The 20,545-nt window shown below is 39.5% G+C and overlaps 2 protein-coding genes across 5 annotated transcripts in view; both read right to left on the bottom strand.

Moving 5' to 3' along the window:
* Positions 1 to 383: 383 nt before the first annotated feature.
* On the bottom strand, positions 384 to 11,897 carry eva1a (eva-1 homolog A (C. elegans)). 2 transcript variants are annotated; one of them, XM_058629809.1, is made up of 6 exons: positions 11,811 to 11,897; positions 10,350 to 11,266; positions 8,650 to 9,232; positions 3,055 to 3,166; positions 2,472 to 2,831; positions 384 to 1,941 (listed from the first exon to the last, which is right to left on the bottom strand). In XM_058629809.1, exons 4-6 carry the CDS (start codon positions 3,125 to 3,127, stop codon positions 1,829 to 1,831), a joined length of 546 nt encoding a protein of 181 aa, XP_058485792.1. In that variant the 5' UTR covers positions 3,128 to 3,166; positions 8,650 to 9,232; positions 10,350 to 11,266; positions 11,811 to 11,897; the 3' UTR covers positions 384 to 1,828. The 2 variants fall into 2 exon arrangements, with proteins under 2 accessions (XP_058485792.1, XP_058485794.1); XM_058629811.1 differs by having other exon boundaries at positions 10,350 to 10,593; positions 11,811 to 11,889.
* A 1,871-nt stretch (positions 11,898 to 13,768) lies between these two features.
* The window catches only part of itsn2b (intersectin 2b), a 32,212-nt gene continuing 25,435 nt past the window's right edge, over positions 13,769 to 20,545 (bottom strand). For 2 of the 3 annotated variants that reach the window (XM_058629795.1, XM_058629794.1), the window contains exons 28-40: positions 20,342 to 20,463; positions 20,156 to 20,262; positions 19,257 to 19,440; positions 18,435 to 18,533; positions 18,243 to 18,326; positions 18,047 to 18,130; positions 17,895 to 17,957; positions 17,501 to 17,650; positions 17,250 to 17,368; positions 16,923 to 17,005; positions 16,752 to 16,835; positions 16,179 to 16,352; positions 13,770 to 16,087 (exon numbers count right to left, since the gene is read on the bottom strand). In XM_058629795.1, the coding sequence (XP_058485778.1) occupies positions 15,939 to 16,087; positions 16,179 to 16,352; positions 16,752 to 16,835; positions 16,923 to 17,005; positions 17,250 to 17,368; positions 17,501 to 17,650; positions 17,895 to 17,957; positions 18,047 to 18,130; positions 18,243 to 18,326; positions 18,435 to 18,533; positions 19,257 to 19,440; positions 20,156 to 20,262; positions 20,342 to 20,463 (1,502 nt within the window). In that variant the 3' untranslated portion in view covers positions 13,770 to 15,938. Of the gene's footprint in view, positions 16,088 to 16,178; positions 16,353 to 16,751; positions 16,836 to 16,922; positions 17,006 to 17,249; positions 17,369 to 17,500; positions 17,651 to 17,894; positions 17,958 to 18,046; positions 18,131 to 18,242; positions 18,327 to 18,434; positions 18,534 to 19,256; positions 19,441 to 20,155; positions 20,263 to 20,341; positions 20,464 to 20,545 lie in introns of all 3 variants that reach the window. The other variant, XM_058629796.1, reaches the window with a different exon arrangement.

Genomic DNA, 20,545 nt, shown 5'->3' with positions numbered 1-20,545 from the left:
TTACAGTTCATACAGAACATTCTAGTTGGAGTGGTCTTAGAGTGAAAATGTTTTGCATCACTGTGCTAATACCCAATCCCAAAGTCATTATGAGATGCTTAATAACTGATTCCCCTGTTACTATAGCAACTAATCAAGGTCTGGGACAACATCCAATCAGGACTGTTTCTGTCAGAAAGGTCACATCTACCGTGGGTTACTGGCATGATTGCTGTTAATCCTCATTATATTAACAGGTTCAGTTTTGTGGTGAATACATTTTATAAACACACAGTACCGGGTTTTACCATTTTCCTCTCCACCATAGACCAGAATAGACCAGAATTACGGCCTTTTCCGTAGCCCAATATCTACCTATTTTAGTAAGGAACTCAAGAGTAAAACACAGGAATAAAGATTTATTCATTTACCACAGAAGCCAAACAAAGTAAGGCAGCACTGTCATCTCAGATGACCTGATGTCCAAAATGTGCAACAGCATTTCAGCTATAATAAGCTCCTGATTCCAGCCTACAGAAAGAACCCAAGTACAGCAGAAGCTTCGGACTAGTTATCCTTACTCCCAGCCGCCATATCTCAATCATCTCTTTTATTTAGTGAAGAAAAGTTGCAGCAATAAAAGCACCAGTTTGCATATGTCCCTTCCAAATAGTGTTAGTCTTCCCTTCTATTTAATCTTATAAAGTGGTTACTACTGTAGTTATTGGCTCCTGACGCCACTCGAGCTGGAGCTGGAGCCAGTCTGGTAAAACCTGGACATGTCTCCGTGTCGATAACAGCGCCAACATACAGACAAACAACCTTTCACACTCACATTTAAACATAAGTTCACTATAAACTCTGCACATCACTGTGGGAGGATGTGGGAGAAAATCCACATACACACAGGGAGAACATGCGGACTCCACACAGGAAGGCCACACTTGAACCAGAGCTTAAAATTGTTGTGAGACACAAGTGCTAACCCTACTGACACAAGAACATTAAAAGAACGTTAGCCCATGGTTCTCCTAAGGTTAGTTGGACACAAACCAAAAACGAACGTTTAGAGAACATTTCCTCTGTGTCATTAGGCGTCTGGCCTAATGTTTCCTAAACGTTGAGGGAACAACTAAAGGAGAACGTTCTGAAAACATTGTCCAGAGGTTTGAGATGTTTGTATTTCAACCAGCTTTATTCAAATATGTACCATTATAAAAGGTTTAAAAATGCTAGATTCACCTTTAGGTTAAAATGTAAGGTTTTTTTCAGACAATTGTACATATGTACCACAGGGATATATTTATACCCCACTTTCTCTATTTCTATTTTTGGGTAAGTGAAATTAGTATTTTAATAATTATAGATATGAAAGTAAATCTTTCGAGGAGTATTTAAGGTGGATTGTAGCATTTTTTTTAAAGTTTGAGAAAAGTGCAAACGTCATCAACATTTGAATTCAGACACAGTGAATAAAAATATAAAATCCCTTGTACAGTTGTTTTTTTTAACCAACAATAATGTTAGAGCTGTTGTTGCAAATAACTTTTATGTCTTTGTGGTTCTTTCTACAACATTAGAAATGAAAATCCGTCCTCTGAAGGTCACCAATGGATTATTCCACAGTGTCATCAGTGTCATCCCGAACTGGAGGATTGAACCATCACAGCTCATGTCTTTTCCTTGTTGTTTACACTGTAGATAGAACAGTTCCAGACCGGGTCATCTTCAGTCACAGTGCAGTGTAGACCAACGGTTAAATTTCATTATTTATCCATTTTATTTGACTGTTATTTCATCTTTAATTCATCTTCATGTGTCTTTGACAACCCGCCTCCCTGAATCTGTGTCAGTAATATCTGTTGAGGCTCTGAGTGACAGTATTGATGTCTGGCTGCCCGTTCATCCAGATCTCTCTGAGAATCCTCTCCCGCTCTTCAAGCCGCTGGGCGTGGTCTAAATCTGATCAGACAGACAGACAGACAGACAGACAGAGAGCAGTTAAAGTATGTCCACACTGTCCATTCACATATTCATATAAATTCACTTCGTTGCTGGCAGGATTTTCTATTTTAAACAATGAAAAACTATGACATTTGCGCTCATGGTGGTACAAAATATTGAGGGATTATGACAGACAGTGGTGAAGAAAGTAAATCTTCCATATACCTTTTTAGTCACATTTTGTTTTCTTTAATCTGACAGATATTGTGATGTACTTTGTTATATGATCATCTTGAAATACGATATAAAGATATGTTATAACAGAATTGCTGTATTATGATACTATTGTTATTTTTGGACCATGTATTGTATATTATATTATTATAAATTACCCTGGCCTGTCATTTCCACCCCTCATACTGATATAAAACATGTAAAAAGGTAGACAATATAAAGATAAAAAGTGTTTCAGGCGCAAACTCCAGACTCAAGCTTTAAATGAACCATGACCTTTGTATGTGTCATTGTGTGTGTGTGTGTGTGTGTACCCTCAGCTGATGTGAACGTGGTGGCGTGAAGCAGAGCCCTCTCGAAGCGTCTGCGTCGCTGTGATGACAGGTCAGCAGTGTCATCCCAGTCCTGTGACTCATTGTCGCCGGCAGGCCTCGTTCCATCCGACACCACGACAGCAGTGCTGTCTGGACGATTGTCCTCAGGCCGATGGTGGGGACAGCTGTGATGATGGTGATGCCGATGAGGCCTGTGCCTGTGACGGTGACGAGGGTTGTGACTGTTTCCGTAGTTGCAGTCTGCTCGACAGTGTATCTGGAAGACAATGGCACAGAGCGTGACCAGGAGGCCAACACTCACACCTCCCAGAAACACCAGTGCTGTCAGCTCGGGTTGGTCTAAGAGAGAGAGAGAGAGAGAGAGAGGGAGAAAGAGAGACACAGAGGACGATCAGTTAAAGTAGTATTGCATGCAGTTTCAGGAAAAAGAGAAACTACAGAATAGTTTCGTGTTACATGCACGTGTCCTTTTATGTCTTAATAAACAGCAGAGGTGTTTTATTGTCCAGTCAAACACACACACACACACACAGCACATGACGTTAATTCAGACTGGACCTACCTGCAACAAAGCTGTAAGCTGCCAGTATGTTGCTAAGTAATGCCATTTCCTGGGAGACCACCTTCGCGTCCATATTTGGGCTTCCTGTTGTGAATTACTGAGACTTGTGCATCTTATATGGAAGAAAGAAAGAAAGAAAGAAAGAAAGAAAGAAAGAAAGAAAGAAAGAAAGAAAGAAAGAAAAAAAGCAGAAATATGACACACAGATAATGATTTGATAGTTAAAATCTGTATAATTTCACATTTGAGTATGTGAGTAAACACTTTCAAATACATTTTTACATTTAGAGTACATGAATGAAGTATCGAGTGCAGGGGGAAAAGCTATCACTAGGTGGCAACAAATGGCCATTGCCAACTAACAAGCACAGCTACTAGGAGACTTCATTGGCTTCCATTCATTTGGACCACCTGAACAAAGCCTGATCCCTAACTTTAACCTTTATTTAATCACAATCTACATCTTGCCTCTAATTAAGAGCCTCAGAAATTAGGTTCTGCATAACTGGGACCAGGTTCTGCTCCAATGGGGACTACTGGTCCTGGAAAAGGCAGTGTTTGTACCAGAAAAGGTCCTAAAGCAGAAAGAAAAGAAAACACATGTGTACACACACATCTAACCCTAACTCTAACCTTAATCTGAGCACAATTTAAATCTTACAGCTAAACTTAACCAGTTCCTCAGAATTGAGGTTCGGCCTTATTAGGACCAGGTTACGTTAAGTACCTAACCCTAACCCTAACACTAACCTAAAACCAATTCTAACCCTAACCCTAGCCCAAAAAGCCCTTTAAACATGTGAGGACCAGACATAATGTCCTCACCCTCACAAATACAAGAACATACACAGTGTTATTGCTCTGACAGTATCAGTCAGTGACATATAGTATATAAAAAAGTGTTTATTGCCTTTAGTGGCACTTTAAATGAAGCACAGAGACAAATATTTCTAAATCGCATCGTCTAGACGCTCAGGCCCTGGAATTCCCCTCAAAAGGAGTGAGAATTATACCCTCAGTGTGTGTTCGTGTTGGTTGTTTTATTGTTTTGATTCATAAATGCACAGTTATGTAGAGGCCAGACCGTCAGACTGAGATGCCAGAGGGAGAGAGAACATGTCAGGATAATTACACTCACGCAGATAAAATCCTGGAGGAGATCCAAAGGAAAAAGAGATCTGATCTGCTCAAACAAAGGCTCCTGGGGCAATTAAAGGAAGATCTGATTAGTATTTATGTCTCTTGATCTCACGAGACCCAACAGCCAGAGGATGGAAGCTTAATATTTTCACATTGTCTGTCTGTGTGTCTGTCTGTCTATCAAGAATGCTGTGGGTGAATTTCATAAAATCTAGTCAAAACTGATTTTGTTGCACACAGTTCATTGCAAGTCCTTGTGAATGAGGGATGCTCTGTATGGATTAGGGCTGCAACTAACAATTCTGTTCATAATTGATTAATCTGTCGATTATTTTCTCAATTAATCGAGAACAAATGTTCACTGAGATTCAAGGACGAAGTGTTGTTTCTTGAACACTGAAGTTCTTTTAAATCAACATGCACGTGTTATATGTCTGAAAACTGCATTACATCAGCTTAAGCATGCTTCATTTTAAAGACACTTTTTGGTTTAAACTTGTCATTATGATGTCAGAACGGATTACACTGTGATTAACGGTGATTAAAAACATAACACCATCCACATTTATATTGCTCCTGTGTTTTTAACCTTGTTATTATCTTTGCTACTGGGATGCAGTTTTTGCAGACAAATTGGTTTATGGCACAAAGGAACTCTGCTGTATCCAAAACAATTAAAAGAACAGTATTTACTGTACCTGGTATTTATCATGTGTTTTCTGCAGGGGTTTTTCTTATGACACTACTAAACAAATGTGCATGCTGTTACAGCAGCTTCTTGACGACAGTAACAAACAATAACACACACTGAACCGCCAGAGACACTCAAGTCATCTGTTGCCTCCTGAAAGCTTATCTGAATGGTTTCCATGCTGCTTTGGGTATTTAACACAAATTACATTTGGAGGCACAGATTAACAACACAATAAGCAAGTCAGGAGTTTTCACTTGAACTGACTGATGAATTAAAAAAATACAAATTAACTTACAGTAAATGTTGTTGTTATAAAACGTAAAACATCACGTTGTCATTCACAACTGGCTGAGTTGTAATAAAACTGTCTACATCATCACATCCAGCAGGATTAACAACCATGACTGTCCGTAGTTAGACAGTAAGTGTTGATATTACAAATTACAAATTAAAATCTGTGGCGGAAATTATTTTTAGTGTTACTTGCGTAAATTGGGATAACTGACCTACCTACCTACCTACCTACCCACCTATCTACCTACCTACCTACCTACCTACCTACCTACCTACCTACCCACCTACCTACCTACCTACCTACCTACTTCTTACCTACCTACCTACCTACCTACTTACCTACCTACCTACCTACCGACCGACCTTCTGACCAACCTTCCTTCCTATCGACTGACCGACCTAGCCACCTACATACCTACCTACCAACCTTCCTTCCTTGCTATCTATCTATCTACACAGTGGAGTGGAGACTGGTCAAAGGGGTTTTTGCCGAACTGTTATGATTTCCCAGGGGACAACTTGTAACACTGAGGCTTCATTAAACCTTGTCTTAATGACTGGAAACACTTCATGAAGACACACCACACTTAATGACCAGCAACCGCGGCTGGTGTTTCTAGCCATGAAACACCATCTTTGAAGTATAATTACCACACAGTGTTTGTGTGTCTCTGCTGACCAAAGCAGGTTCAGTGTAGTAAACATCAGAGAAGCTGTGCTACAAGCAGAAACTACAGGAGTTACTGGAGGCAAAACAAATCTCTTCATGATGGATTCTTTGGTGGATTTGATGGAGCCTTTCTGTATCTCCAGCAGATTTCAGTGTTTCAGCCTTTGAACGTGGACACCTTGCCCAAGTGCGACCAAAACTGACTCTTCAGTGGCTTGCTTCTATTCTTTTGGCATAAGTCCCACCTTATCAGTAATGGTGGAAAATTAGGAGAGCTGACTCCAGTGGAGAGTAAGGTTAAGTCCTGGTGCTTGGCTGGCTTTAGTGTATGAGAGGATATGGTTTAGGGTACAGAGGTTTCTTCACATGATTTGAATGATGTTTTTCTCTGTTTTGTCCCACTGCATTAGGATGCTGGGTAGAAGGAAGAAGATCAGTTTGGCCTCTTCAGTTGCATCCAGGACCTCGATCACTCTACACTCTACCACTACGCTCCTGTTTCCTCAACTGCTTCAATTTCCTTTAGTTAATTTGTCAAGTGAACATACTGAGCATTTAAAAAACATATCTTGAGATCTCAATGACATTGACCTGTGACCACCAAATTCAACTTAATTCATTTTTGAGTCTAAGTGAACGTTTGTACTAAATTTGAAGAAATTCTCTCAATGAGATTTTGTGATGACAATGATGGGAACGACAGACAACTCTGCAATTTTACTCTCATGTTGAATCCACACAGACAGAGCTGAAGTTTGAATTTGGAACAGACAACAAAAAATTAATGATGGTCTCACATAACATTTTCTGACGAGGCTTTCGGCAGAATAAAAACTGTTGACCTGACAGTAAAAACAGACCAAAATACAAGTCTGCACACAGTCTGTCACATTTCAGAAAGCCAGTGCCTCCCAAAATACATGCTGATGCGATAATTAGCATTGAAACCACACAGAGGGCCTGTAATTATTAGCAAAACTGTCAAAAGCAATTTAACAACACAGCAAGAGCATGAGGGCAGAACAAGACAACAAAATACCCAAACATAACACAACCTCCAAGCACTTGTAAATTCACTGGCTGTCAGGGTCACTCTGTGATGTCATGTGTAAACGCTGTAGGACACGACTGACCTTCTTCCTCCAGCTCTCCTACTTACTTCCTTTTTCTTTCAGATTTGGGAAATCTGTCTGTCTGACTGTCTGTCGGTCTGTTCATCTATCTATCTATCTATCTATCTATCTATCTATCTATTTATCTATCTATCTATCTACTGCTTTAAACTTCCTGAGTGACAGAGTGGATCAGTTTTCACTGGAGCAGATTTTAGTGTGTGATGTTTTGAATGAATGTGGCACAAATGTCTTAGAGGCAACATGTCAAGTAAGGATGCTTCTAACTGATCTTCTCTCGTGTCTCTGTGCTCGTCTAGTCTTGCCTAAGTATTGTATCACACAACGGCTCTTTGTCTTTATCTGTGCTGTGAATAAGAAGACACACTCACTCACGCACACAAGATACTCTCCACTTAATATAGTACATTATAAATAATATTGGTATTGGTAGATACTCAAGTTTTTGATATCTGTATCAATAGTGGACACAAAATAGTGGTATTGTCCCATCCCTAAAAGTTAATGCTGTGTGACACTGGCCTTTTTTCTTCTGCAAAGACAAAGTGGAGAAAAAGAACATATGAGGGCAGATTTTTGTTTTGCAGGTTGTCTCAGTTTCTTTTGAACATTTCTCCTGATGGCCCGATTAACTGTGCAGATACATGCCCTTTTTTTAACAATGAATCCACATCAGCCAATCAATCACTTGATATTCAGTTTGTACATTATTTTAATGTTGTGTTTCACCTTTACTTTTCGTCATGAGCCCACAGTGCACTGTTGTTGTGTGGTGCACCCGAACTTTTGTTGTACCATAATGTGCAATGACAATAAAGTCTATTCTATTCTATTTAAAATAAGGGCACTGTACTAGAAACACAATTCATTAGTGGTTCAATAAAGGTTTTGTCAAAGTCAAGAAATCTTGCCATTGCATTGTGTCAAACCTTAGAATACCACAGTCCAATTTCAAGTATTAAGAGTATTTTATTTATTTCATATACAAACAGATACACTAACATTGGAACTTTGAATCAATCCAAAAATAAGCGCTCCATAGATAAAAATCCGTCTACAATAACACTGGCAAAAAGCTACTTTTTAAGATTAATCATAAACATTTTATGATTGTTTGAAACGTAATTACAAAAGTGAAAATTAAAAACCATTGCAATTAATTTTCTATGACCTCTCATTGTATATGCCCACACTTATTGACAAATTATTGTCATTGCACATTCAAACTGTACAACATCTGATTTTTGTTAATTCTACTGTAATCAACATGTTGAAGAGAGAACAATGTGCTCTGTGCCGTGATACCGTGATACTCTCACTGCGCCACATTATATTACACTGTATGTGATTTATTTTGACAGTCTTAATACCAAATACTACTTTTGTTGACAGACGATCGGATGACTTTCAACTGTAAATGTATATCCTGTCCACTCTCGTGATATCAATCTCCCACTATAATATTGTTAGTGTCACATGAGAAGATTAAGTGACTCACTCTTTTGCAAATATTACAGATGATTTGAGAAATGTGAGCAAAAACTATGAATGAGACAAAATAATAGAAGAGAGAGAATGGACACAGGGAAAGAGTGTAGACTCCTGCAACACACTGAAATAACAACAACAGCAGCAGCAGATGTATAATACACATTTGTACTCACATTTCATTAATGAATCGAGAGTCCATCTGGAGTCAATCTGCTCCTCATCTTCATCGTCCTCCTTCTCTCCTCCCCCAACTCTTCTTCTTCCTCTCTCTTTACTCCCTCCTGTCCTTTTCGCCACTCTCAGTTAAAAGTCAAAAAGCTACAACTAGCTGCCCTCTCCTCTCCTCTCCTCTCTTCTCCTCTCCTCTCCTCTCTTCGGTATAATTATATGTATAAATCTCCTGTGTTCTCCCACAGTTGCTGGATAAGTCAGAGTGAACGAGTCTCTGTCGCCTCTTTACTTTCTCACACAGATATGAAGCAACATTTTCTTTAGTCATTCTCTTTCTTTTTCTTCTTTTATTTAAGGCAGCAGCAGCAGCAGGAGCAGCAGCAGCAGGAAGAGGAGGAGGTGGAGGAGAAAGAGAGATGTTGATGTCTGCCTATTTTCCAAAGGGTTTCAAGATCATCCATTTTAGATTTCCAGGTTATTTTCCAGAGGTCAGCTGCTGACGAAAGAGACCCTGACAAGAAAGTGAATCATCCCCCTTCTGTCTCTCTCTCCCTCTCTCTGTCTCTCTCTCCCTCTCTCTGAGTCCTGTGTTCATGTTCGCACAGAGAGAAAACAAGGAAGGAAGGACACAGTGGCAAGAAAGCAAACAAAATGATGAACCCCCAAAAAACTCAAAAAAGGAAAATTAGTGCTGCAATTAAGTATGATGTTCATAATCAATTAATATGTTGATTATTTTCTTGATTAATCGAGTACTTGTACTTGATTTCTTTGTTAGTTGGAGCAAAGAAACTAGACAATATTCATATAGTTTTAATTATTGAGAAAAAAAACCTCAACCCCGATATATCGATGATCGAAATAGTTGACGATTAATTTAGTCATTGATTAATAATCATTTAATTTGGGATGTGATATCATCAGCATAACACTTTTCTCCTCCTTTTCAGTTACTACCAACACGTTTCCATAGAGTTCACAAACACACATCATAGACATTATAATTGTTATTCAACAGAGCTGTGTGTGATCTCTTGTGTGTTTTAGTCTGCACAATCTGTAACCTCATTTTTTAGTGATGGACGGCACACACACATGCAACAGCGAAGACATGAGAGTAGTAATCACTTCATGGTTGTTATTGTCTTTAATGAGTCCTGCTAGAAAAGCTTCTGCAGAGAGAATTATTGAAGGAAAATATTCCTACTCATCCCTATGAGGGCAACCACTCCTTCTACTCTGTGTCTCCATCATGTGGAAGGTGTCTCTAATATTCATCAAGTATTTGTATCACTAATATAATTGACATTACTACAGGAGTACCTTAAAATAGCATGTTTGACTATACTGTTGTAACCGTTGAATATACTTATAGGAGCCAGTAATGAGTTGATTTAGTTTAGAGTTAGTTTAAATGATTAATGCAGGATTACTTGTCACAGTGTAATATGTGAACAGTTAAAATAGTTAACTGGAGGAATAAAGCCTTTGAGTAACAGTATTCTGGAACTTTGATGTTATAAAATACACGCTAAATACACCAGTTATCTCTCATTTCCTTGCTAAATGTAATGCTGAACTTACATCGTCACCTCTGACATCGGGCCACTTTTATCACACCATCATTGTTAATGATAAATAAAAAATGCACATATCTAAACCTTGTTCTACACAGAGAATATATAACATACGCACCACTTACCATCCATAATGCATCAGTTTCTGCACCTTCTTCTCAGCGTGATAAAATATTAACAGTTTTAACTTTGTAGAGCGTGCTCTGTGAGGGATTGCTGTCAGTTGTCTCTGAAGGAGCGAGGGACGGGAGCTGCGTGGAAACTTTGGACCTGCTGCTCACCCGTTCACTGTTTGCTCCGCCGCTGTGTCACTTCATTATTCATGAAGTTCCAGGTCAGCACGGCATCCAAATAAAACTGGGTCAGCTTCTAATGGAATAGAGTGGTTAGACAGAGAAGTTCTCTTTGTCACGACTGCTTTGGTTCAGTGCGTTCCAGAACTTCGCATAATTTAGAGTTTTAATTGGAGTGTCAGTCCAAGAGTGTTTGTTTGAGACCATTGTCAGCTACACTATACGGGGCCAATATGCAACATCACCCATGTGAATACACAGTAGAGGACTGATGTCCTTAGTAGAGAGGGACATCATACTTCTTCTCTGAGTGCTTTCATCGAGTTCTCTGTTGTTGCAAAGTAAACCAGAAGAAGACTGAGGTCATGAACCTCGATTTCAGCGAGTCTGCTCCGGGGACAGCTAATGGCACAGACCTTATTGTCAGACAGAATGACATCAAGAACATACTGAACAAGGCCAGTAATGTCATGAGATCCATGAACAACGTTTGGAGATCGACTCAGTCCAGCCTTCACACCAAGCTCAAACTATATGACCTGCCAACCCGTCTCTAGAGATCAGAATGCTGGCACATAACCAAGTGTGACACTGCCAAGCTGTCTGTATTCCACACTACATGTGTCAGATGGATCTTCTGGCCCCAAGAAGAACTCCAACAGTGACCTCCTACAACAGTGTCACACGGAAGACTTGGAGACCATCTTTACCAGAAGAAAGTGCGGTGGAGTTGGATCGGTCATATCCTGCTGGATGCCAGAGGACAAAAAGAAGCGCGGATTACGCAAGACAGCCTGGCGGAGAGCTGTGGAAGACGAGATCAAAGACCTCGGCCACACATGGTCATCTCTCAGGAGGTTTGCCAAGGACCGAAGCAGTAACGCCAGTGAGCGTAATGGGCACACGCTAGCTTACTAACTAACTTAGCTCACTAACTAACTAAATTACTTACTTGCTAGCTAGCAACTAATTTAGCTAGCTAACTAAACTACTTACTTTCTCACTTACTTTCTAGCTAGCGACTAACTAATTTAGCTAGCTTACAACTAACTTACCAACTAACAAAATGACTAATTTACTTACTTTGATAGCTAGCTAGCAACTAACTTACTTACTTACTACGCTTACTTACTAAATAACGTAGCTAGCTAGCTTACTAACTAACTAACAACATCTGTTGCATTTGAGTACCCTAGGAAAAGTTTAAAAATGAAACACTTCCTGGAACAGTTTAGCATAATTAGCATCTCATGACTGACAGAGAGTAATTTAAAGCATGAACCTGCCACCGACCTGCACACACTTTGTCCTTCCTCTTCAGTCACTTGACCAGAGTCTTCGCAACAAGACAAAGACAAAGCTTTCACTCCTGAACAAGAGACAATTGCAGAGCGTTAATAAGAAGGGCCAATGGAATACGGATGTGACGTGTTGTATCTTTTTTTTCTCAAAATGTTTCCTGCTATTTCTCTGTTGCCAAAGGCCACTTTTAGCATTAGAGTTCAGAGCCTTATTTATTTTTGGCAGTTATGTCTTAGTGTGTGTGTTTGTGTGTTACATAAGTCAGCTGTTCACGTGGTGATAATCAAATCATTCTCATGACTGAGTCAAGAATAACCGAAGGCCTCAATGCACATGTCCCTCTCTCTGTGTGTGTGTCCATGTGTTCTTTCTTTCTTATACTACACATATATGCAGTGCTTCACAAAGGTAGTATACCACCACCCATTGTAAGGTTTATGCCACAGCTGCCAAAATTTAAACAACATTGGTCGTTTTCAAAATCATTTATTTATGCTTCTGTAAAGGTTAATACACCAGTATGCAGAAGCTCTCTCACCAAAATTATGTTTCTAAAGCTAAAATAGGATTATTATTATGTGCTTTACTACCACATTATTATTTCTTGATTAAAATGTCAAATTAAAGTTATTTCCCAAATAGTTCCCAAAAGTTGTTTGCAAAATAAATAACATTTCTTTTAACAAGTTTTTGAAAGATTTCTAAAATATTTATGTTTCCTCATTTTTATGACAGTTGGTCTAATAAATCTGTTAAGCACTGTGCATAGAGTATGTATATATCATTAATCCAACATTTACTATGTCTTTGGACATCACTTTCTTCTGTTGCTGTTACAACACCCTGTTCGTGGTTGGATTAATGATGATCTTTCAAAACCAAGTGCTAGATATTTTGCTACATGACCAAGAAAGTGATTTAGTTAAATGTATTAAATCAAGTTCATAAGTTCATTATTGACTTCTCCACGGTACTGCATGTTTTACAGTAGCTAACTTTGTTGACTTGCTTGCGCAGCTGTGTGCGACGCTGTGCTCACAGAGCCCCTCACTGATGTTACATAACATGGAGTCAATGGAGGATGAACAACGACCTAATGAAGACCATTGGTGCGCACTGACTACTCCACTCTGAACTCCACGACTGGACGGCAAAAATGTACCAAATCCTTGGACAACTGGACATTCATTTACACACGGGGCATCTGCATACACAAAATAATAATAGAGAACCACTGATTTAGAGTGTACAATTTGCCTGATCCCCATATTACACGCTTTTTGGACAAGTCAACTGTTAAGATTTAGGTCAAAGGTCATGGAGGCCTCACACTGCATGTTTTTGGCCCCAAGAACATGAAGGTTCCTTTCAGATAAAAATGCCAACCTTGTAAGAATCTGGACAGGACGATGATTGCAGTTTTTCTTGATAATTACTTCACATTAACACGCCGTCTTCTGGTAGAGCTGATCAAGTACAAAGGCTTGAAGTAACTTTCCATTAAGTTAAACATTTAACTTTATAGCACAGTAACAACATGGTAATAGTATGCTAATATTTATAATAAGAGGAAATGCTACAATAATAACACATTTATAATGCAATTTCCAGTTTGGTTATAAAAATGGTTACCAGTGAGGTAATAAGGAGATACTTTTACAGAAATTCCATGTTATTTCTAGGTAATAGCTTTGCTATGAGAACTACTGTAGGTTGCCATGAATGCAATATCTTAACATTAAATTACCATAGTAATATAGTTGATATTCATCCCTCTTTTTGATTACTTTAGCAATAAGATGATAATAACATATCATATTAACAAACTATTATTGCACTGTAATGTAAAGCATTCAGACAAATTCACAAACTCCAAGTTTGTATAATGTTAAATAACACATTTTTTTGTTGTTTTAATCAGTCAATAATTTGACAGTTCATTTGATTTTTATTTCTTTAATATGAATTAAGAAACCCTGAATCAGAGAGCACCATCTACAGGCCAAAGTGAGTACAAACAGCAGGTTACAGGCTCCAGGCAGAGCAGCAGCAGTCCATGCAGAAGGCTGCAGAAAATATTAAAAGTAAAACCAAAGACTTGAACAACCTTTCAAAGACGAAGAAGGTTGTCCAGTCTCTTGACACATTTTCAATGATTTAAAAAAAAGAAAGAAAAAACCCCATGTAAATTAACAAGATTAAAAGAGATTCGAAGATCGAGTCGGACAAATGAACAAAACACGAGAGCACAAAACCACAGGCCTAACGAAACAAAACGACTAGTGACCTGGTCGACTTACAGTAAAACTCACTAAAGTACATTTTTAATATTTGCCCTCACACACACACTCAAAACAAACCAGTGGATACCAACCGCTTATCCAAGAGGATACAGCAAACCAAGCTGCTCCACACCTTTGGATAGTCACACGCATAAATTAAGAAATAAATACAACAAGTTTTGTTAATTGTCAGAACACCAGTAGACGCACACACAGAGTAAGAAAACTTTCTGGATGGAAGGGACAGAAGGACAGAGACTAAGGAGAAGACACCCAAAACTAAATACGGCAAAGCTGTTCCTAATGATACCAGGATTAATTATGGGGTGGGGTTATTTTTTAAAAATGGAGCAGATGCTTTGAGGCGATAGACATGCTGCTGTCAGTGAGGCGATGGCAGGAGAATGACACATCAAAACAAGCTTGGTAAAAAACATATGAGAGGAAACACTGTTGATTATTGCTGACAAACTGGCTGATCGACGCCGCCTCAAAATACTGACATCCTCATAAAATACAGATGAGTCTGGAGGAGCATCAACGCTGTCACACCGTCATTTGTTCACCTCACACACACACACACACACACACACTGAAGAGAAATTTGGCTTTTGCTGAAGAAAAACCAATAAAAAAAAAATAACAAGGACACACTTCACAAGCAGGTGATTGTGATCATCATCCCAGTGAAAACATGTGATTTTAGTTTTAAGATGACTTTGCATTGACGGGATAGTTCAGGTTTTAGTGAAGTGGGGGTGTATGAGGTACTCATACTGAGTCAGCATTAAACCACTTTAGTGACTCTGTTCTTCTACGAGCAGGAATATGAAAACATGCAGCATTTAATTTAGCGACAATAAAAGTAAAACGCCAACTGTTTCGATAATATAGTTTGTGGACAAAAAGATTTGAGGACGTCATAACTTTCCGACATCTGACAAAAAGGACAATTGAGCAAGAAAATAGCTGATGATTTATTAATATTAATAACAACGGAAATGATTCAACACTAAGTATAGAGTAGTGTTTTTCTGCCGTCTCCATTCACACTAAACCATTGTGTGAACCACGCACCAGTTTTCTGACACGCCGACTCTGCACCTCATACACTCTCACTCTAATAAAACCCAAACTGCCTGCGTATCTCGGACGTGTGTTAAGCATGTTTACATGTCTGAATTAACATTAAATAAACACACACAGCAGACAAAAATAAGTATCGTTACAGTGACTCAACCCAGAGCAAAACATCCTGAGATCTAACAGCTAACAGTAGTCAACTGAATCCAGACCAGCGTTACTCAACGCCCAACGCATTTACTGCTGCATCTTCTTCTACTGTTACTGACGCCCCCTAATGTTACCGAGACCAGACAGCTTAGGACCAACTAGGTCACGACATTCTCATTAAAAATATATGCATCTTCAACATTTACACATCATGAAGAACACTAGTTGCTTTAAGCTTCACAGAGCGACCTGTTTCAGCGAGTCCGTAAGAAGAGGGAGCTTCATATTTACAGTTTTATTGCTTAGTTAATATTCCTAGCTTCCTCTGAAGGACATTAAGTATGACAGACACAGACTTTAGATGCTCTAATTACTGTAAAAGGTGCAAACTGACTGAGCTTCCCTTTCCGTCTGACGCCATAATTGGGATGAAAAAACACAGGTGGGATAAGAAGAGGTATCATTATTAGTGCTGGTTTATATTAAAGTATTAAGGCCTCTGTGTGAGTTTGTGTCTGTGGAAAAAAAAAGAAAAAAAGAAGCAGCTTCTCTTATTTGGTTGATTCGCCTCATTTGTATAAACACGATGGATGGACGCCGTTGACTATTTGCTGGCAAAGTGCTGTAGGTCGAGACGGACCCACACTTCCCCTGTGGGAACCTCGTGCAGCAGAAGACGCCGAGTCACCGGCCCCTTGTTCTCCAACTCCTTTTTTATCGTCGCCACGGGAACCTCTGTCCGACCAAGGAAGACTGATACAAGAAAAGGCAGAAAAGAGGTTAAAATGAGGTTGAACGAACTGAAAGTGTTGGAAGAAGAGAGGGAGAAAAAAAAAGCACTGACCATCGGGTGAAAACTGGTCTCTTTCAAAGATGGCGATAGAGAGAACGTCCTGGTAGATGTCTTTGATGTGAAACTGGCAGTTGAAGTTCCACTTAGGGTTCAGCGTGTCGTTGAGTGTCCTGGACGTGAAGATCTGAGCTCCCATGGTCACTTCACAGTAAGGGTTACTTTTACCTGGAAGAGAAGAAGAAGAGAAGAGAATGAATGTATCGTTTAGGCAGTGGACTCCGGGGGGTGAGAGTGAATGGTTGTTGGTCTCTGTGTGTTGGCCCTGTGATGGACTGGCGACCTGTCCAGAGTCTACCCTGCTTTTGAGCCCGTGTCAGCTGGGATTAGCTCCAGTGACCCGCGACCCTCATGTGGAGGATTACGTTAAGCTCAGGTCTATAATTTGTTTCTAAAACACTTTTTATCCTTATACTCATTCACTGCTCGACCGCATGGCCTCTGAGCTTTTATTGTGGTTTTATTTTCGGCCTCATGAGAAATCGACACATTCAAGAGCGAAGGCTGGATTCCAAAAGTGTTTTTTAAAAATCAACTGAACTGTGACATGAGTTTTTTCAAGCTCACCGTTGGGTTTTCCTGCCTTGAGCTCAGTGGCTTCTAAGATGGTGACAAGGAGCCTCCCAATTCCACTGGACTTAACTGATCGACCTGCAAACCCACACACGTACACACACAGATTAAACACAGATATCCTCATTTTCTGACATGAGTACAACTTTGTGAGTCACAACGTACCCTGATAAACCCTTTCCCTTTTTTTCTTCTCAGTCTCAAGAAATTCCTCTGATGCAACCTTGATCTTCTGGACCCACGACGTACTGAAATCACACACAATTATAACACACATACATACTGTACATACACACAACTGTGTTGTATTCCATTCATTTGGACAGTCTAAACAAAGCATTACCCCTAACCTTTACCACAAAATAAGGACAGGACTACTGGGTCTGACAAGGTCAGGGTTAATGCCAGTAAAGGTCCCAAAGAGATAACAAATACAAGAACATACAGTGCATACACACAGACAGTCAGACAGACAGACATATTTGCAGCTACCGTTCATTGATGTTTTCAGTCCTGAGTATGTAGACTCTGTCGATGTGCGAGATATGGAAAGAGGGCTCGTCACTGGAAGGATCTGGCAGCTTCACCAGGACTTCATTCAACAGCACAGGCTACGGGAACAACAAGAAGTCACGAAAACACAAACAGTTACAGCAACAAACAAACAAGTTTTAATAAATGTGTAAATCAAGCAAAGCTGGTGTGTGTGTGTGTGTGTGTGTGTGTCTCTCTCTCTCTCTTACTGGTTTGTATATCTTGAGTTGGACGTTGTTCTTTTTGCTGAACAGTTTATCAGGCCCAGAAGAGGTGAACTGTTTCGCTGCATAAGTCAGGAGCAGGAAGTCATTGAAGAGGAAAGCCCACAATTCCTTGTTACTCTTTACCTTGTACATCTAGGGGAAAAAACGGCAAAGTAATGACTTTATCAATAGCACAATAACACAGGTAGAATACATACTGTTCCAATTTTCAGAGGAGACAGAAGAATTACTGCCAACGCAACTGACTCTTATTATTATTATTATTATTATTATGAGACCTGTAAAAATGTTTTGGCTCACCATGAAACTGTGGTGGGACAAATTAGACTATGGTGCCACAGTCTAGATTCTTGATGAACACTGTGGTGTTACTCACCTTCCCACTGTGGAGCAGTTTCCTGGGGCCTAAGCAGTTGGTTAGAGAGTTAAAGACCAGGTGCTGTGGAGAAAAAAAGAGAGAAGGATATTTATATGTATACCTTTAGGGATTTAGAAAACTGTGGTTTATGCCACTCATCAGATCATTACCTCAGTGGTGCCATCACTCTGCACGTGGCTCTGAATCCACTCCAGTCTGTCTGAGTTCTCTTTCTCCCTTACACCCTCGTTCACCTGTTAAGTTAAGTTAAGTTAAGTTAAGTTAAGCAGTGAGCATAAACACTCTAAATGAAAAGAGAAACTTAATCCAGAATAAAATGAGAGGAAATTAGAGTGGGAGATGAACCTGTTGGCAGAGTTCCTCTGCCCTCTCCAGAGCTTCTCTCAGAGGATCCCGATCAGCATGGCCCTCTGCAGTGCACTCCAGGATCTACCACACACACACACACACACACACACACACACACACAATACTAGTTAACACAAAGGTCAGTATTTGAACCAGAGAGTGGGGAAACTCAAACACAAGACAGCCTACGTTTTTGATGTGCAATGGGTATCGTGTGATCCTCTGCATGGGTTTCAGCAGGAAGCTGGACAGTGGCATTCCCTTACACCTGTAGTCTGTGGCGATTTTCTGATGAGAATCAAACAATCAAACAATATAAACATAAACACATCAAGCAGTTTATCAGACTTCTACATGCAAATGGATTGGGGTCAAATTTTAAGACAAAGAATTGACTTTGAAAACAGCAGCATGTTGATGACTCTACATTAACATGGTAGAAAATAAATGTGGAAAAATGGAAAGAAAATACATAATAGTAACACATAATAGTAAAATAACAATAAATACAATGAGAGTCAGCTACAATCTGTATAATTTTTTTTTCCAGGAGCCTAAATAAGTGCTAGTTAACACAAAAGGAAGTTAATGTTCAAAAGGCTGAAACAATATTCCGTGAGAACGCAGTAACATTGACATTTGGCCATCCACATTGAAACATCTGAATTAATCTTGAGTTTAAGTGCCAAATGTGAAAGGATTCCCTACAGTGTTACAGTATAAAAGAGACAAGCAACCTAGTCAGTGAGGCCACAGTGACTTTTGACATAAAAATATATAAAAACATCGTTAAATCCAAGAGAATGTGCAAAAAAAAAATCTGACAAATGTCAAAATGACAAAAACTAAACAGAATCCTGGAAATAGAATTTGTTCATGTGGTGAATCTAGTTTCTATATGTTGACATTTTGAAATAGTAACAATTTATCACAAAACTGTGGTTAATGCAAACTATAATGAACTCCAGCTTTTTCTCCATCCCCAACACTCTCCTCTTCTCTCCCTCGTACCTTGAGGAAGGTCTTGAAGTCCGGCTCATTGTCAGTGCGGCTCTGGAGCAGCGCAGCGCCGTCGATCTGGCAGGAGCAGAATCGAATGTAAGGCTGCATGTGAGACAGCTCTGCAGCCAGGATGTCACCAATCTTCTGCACTGGCATTTTCTCGCCACCCATCTTCTTACGATCACGCAGTGCCCTGCAAAAAATATTCAATAAATATCTCATGGATGGAATACCATTATTTAAAAAAAAAATAAAATAAATTGACTGACAGCTGGTACTGATAGAAATTCTGCATTTTCTTTTATTCTTCTTTTAGAGCCTTTTAATTAACTAACTGTTTAATTAGAAGAATTACTTTAGAAAAATAACCCAAAAACAACAACAGTGCAGCTGCATTCTTCTCACCACTGTCTGCCATTATTCTATTGGCCAGTGATTTATTCACTTCATCTTAGGGCTGAACGATTTTGAATATCTAATTGCGATTATTTTAACAGCAATTGTGTGATATCAGAATGGTTATTTCGACATCATTATTCTCATTTTCATTCAAAAAACATATTTCACATGATCACTGTGTACAGATCTATGAGAAACAAAGATGTCCTCTTCAGTCTGTAGAATAATATGTATAGATCCAGACAACAATTCATCTCAAATGATGAATTTGAACACACATTTTGGTAATTTCAATAAAATTTAGATTAATTGTTCAGCCTTACTTCATATTACATTCATTTTTATGATAATAGCCACCACAAGGAGTCATGAATTAGCGACATTAGAGAGCACTCTATGTTAAATATTGACATTTGCCTCCAGTGCATTAATAATTGTATTCACGGGTGAGGAAAGCAATATATTGCCCCATCAATATTTTGTCCCACTGCTGGTCTGTAGATAGTTACTTGAGAAATTTGGTGTTGCAGGCCAGCAGTTCTTTCCAGTTGACAAAGATCATGACCATCTCTGCATTGCTCAGCCGACCCGACTCCGACATGGGCCTGTAGAAAACCTGCACACACAAAACAAAAATGGACTGTCAGGTAATCTCCTCTTATAGACTACCGACTGTACTGTGAGGGACACATTACCTCCAGCACGACGCTCAAATCTTCCACGTATCTCTCCTCAGTCTCTATCAGCTCATGGATGTAACCCTGTCGCTTCTTCTCCAGCGGGCTCATGGAGTCCAGGCTGTTCAGGTCTGCACACCCTTTATGAGAGGAGGAGAGGGACACACACACACACACACACAACCAGTTAAACCACAGCAACGCACCAGAGCTGCATTCACC

Source organism: Solea solea, chromosome 5, assembly GCF_958295425.1.
Source record: "Solea solea chromosome 5, fSolSol10.1, whole genome shotgun sequence".
In the NCBI taxonomy this organism is placed as follows: domain Eukaryota; kingdom Metazoa; phylum Chordata; class Actinopteri; order Pleuronectiformes; family Soleidae; genus Solea; species Solea solea.
The sequence above is the reverse complement of the archived record's forward strand: the minus strand, read 5'-3'. Positions and strand labels throughout refer to the sequence as shown.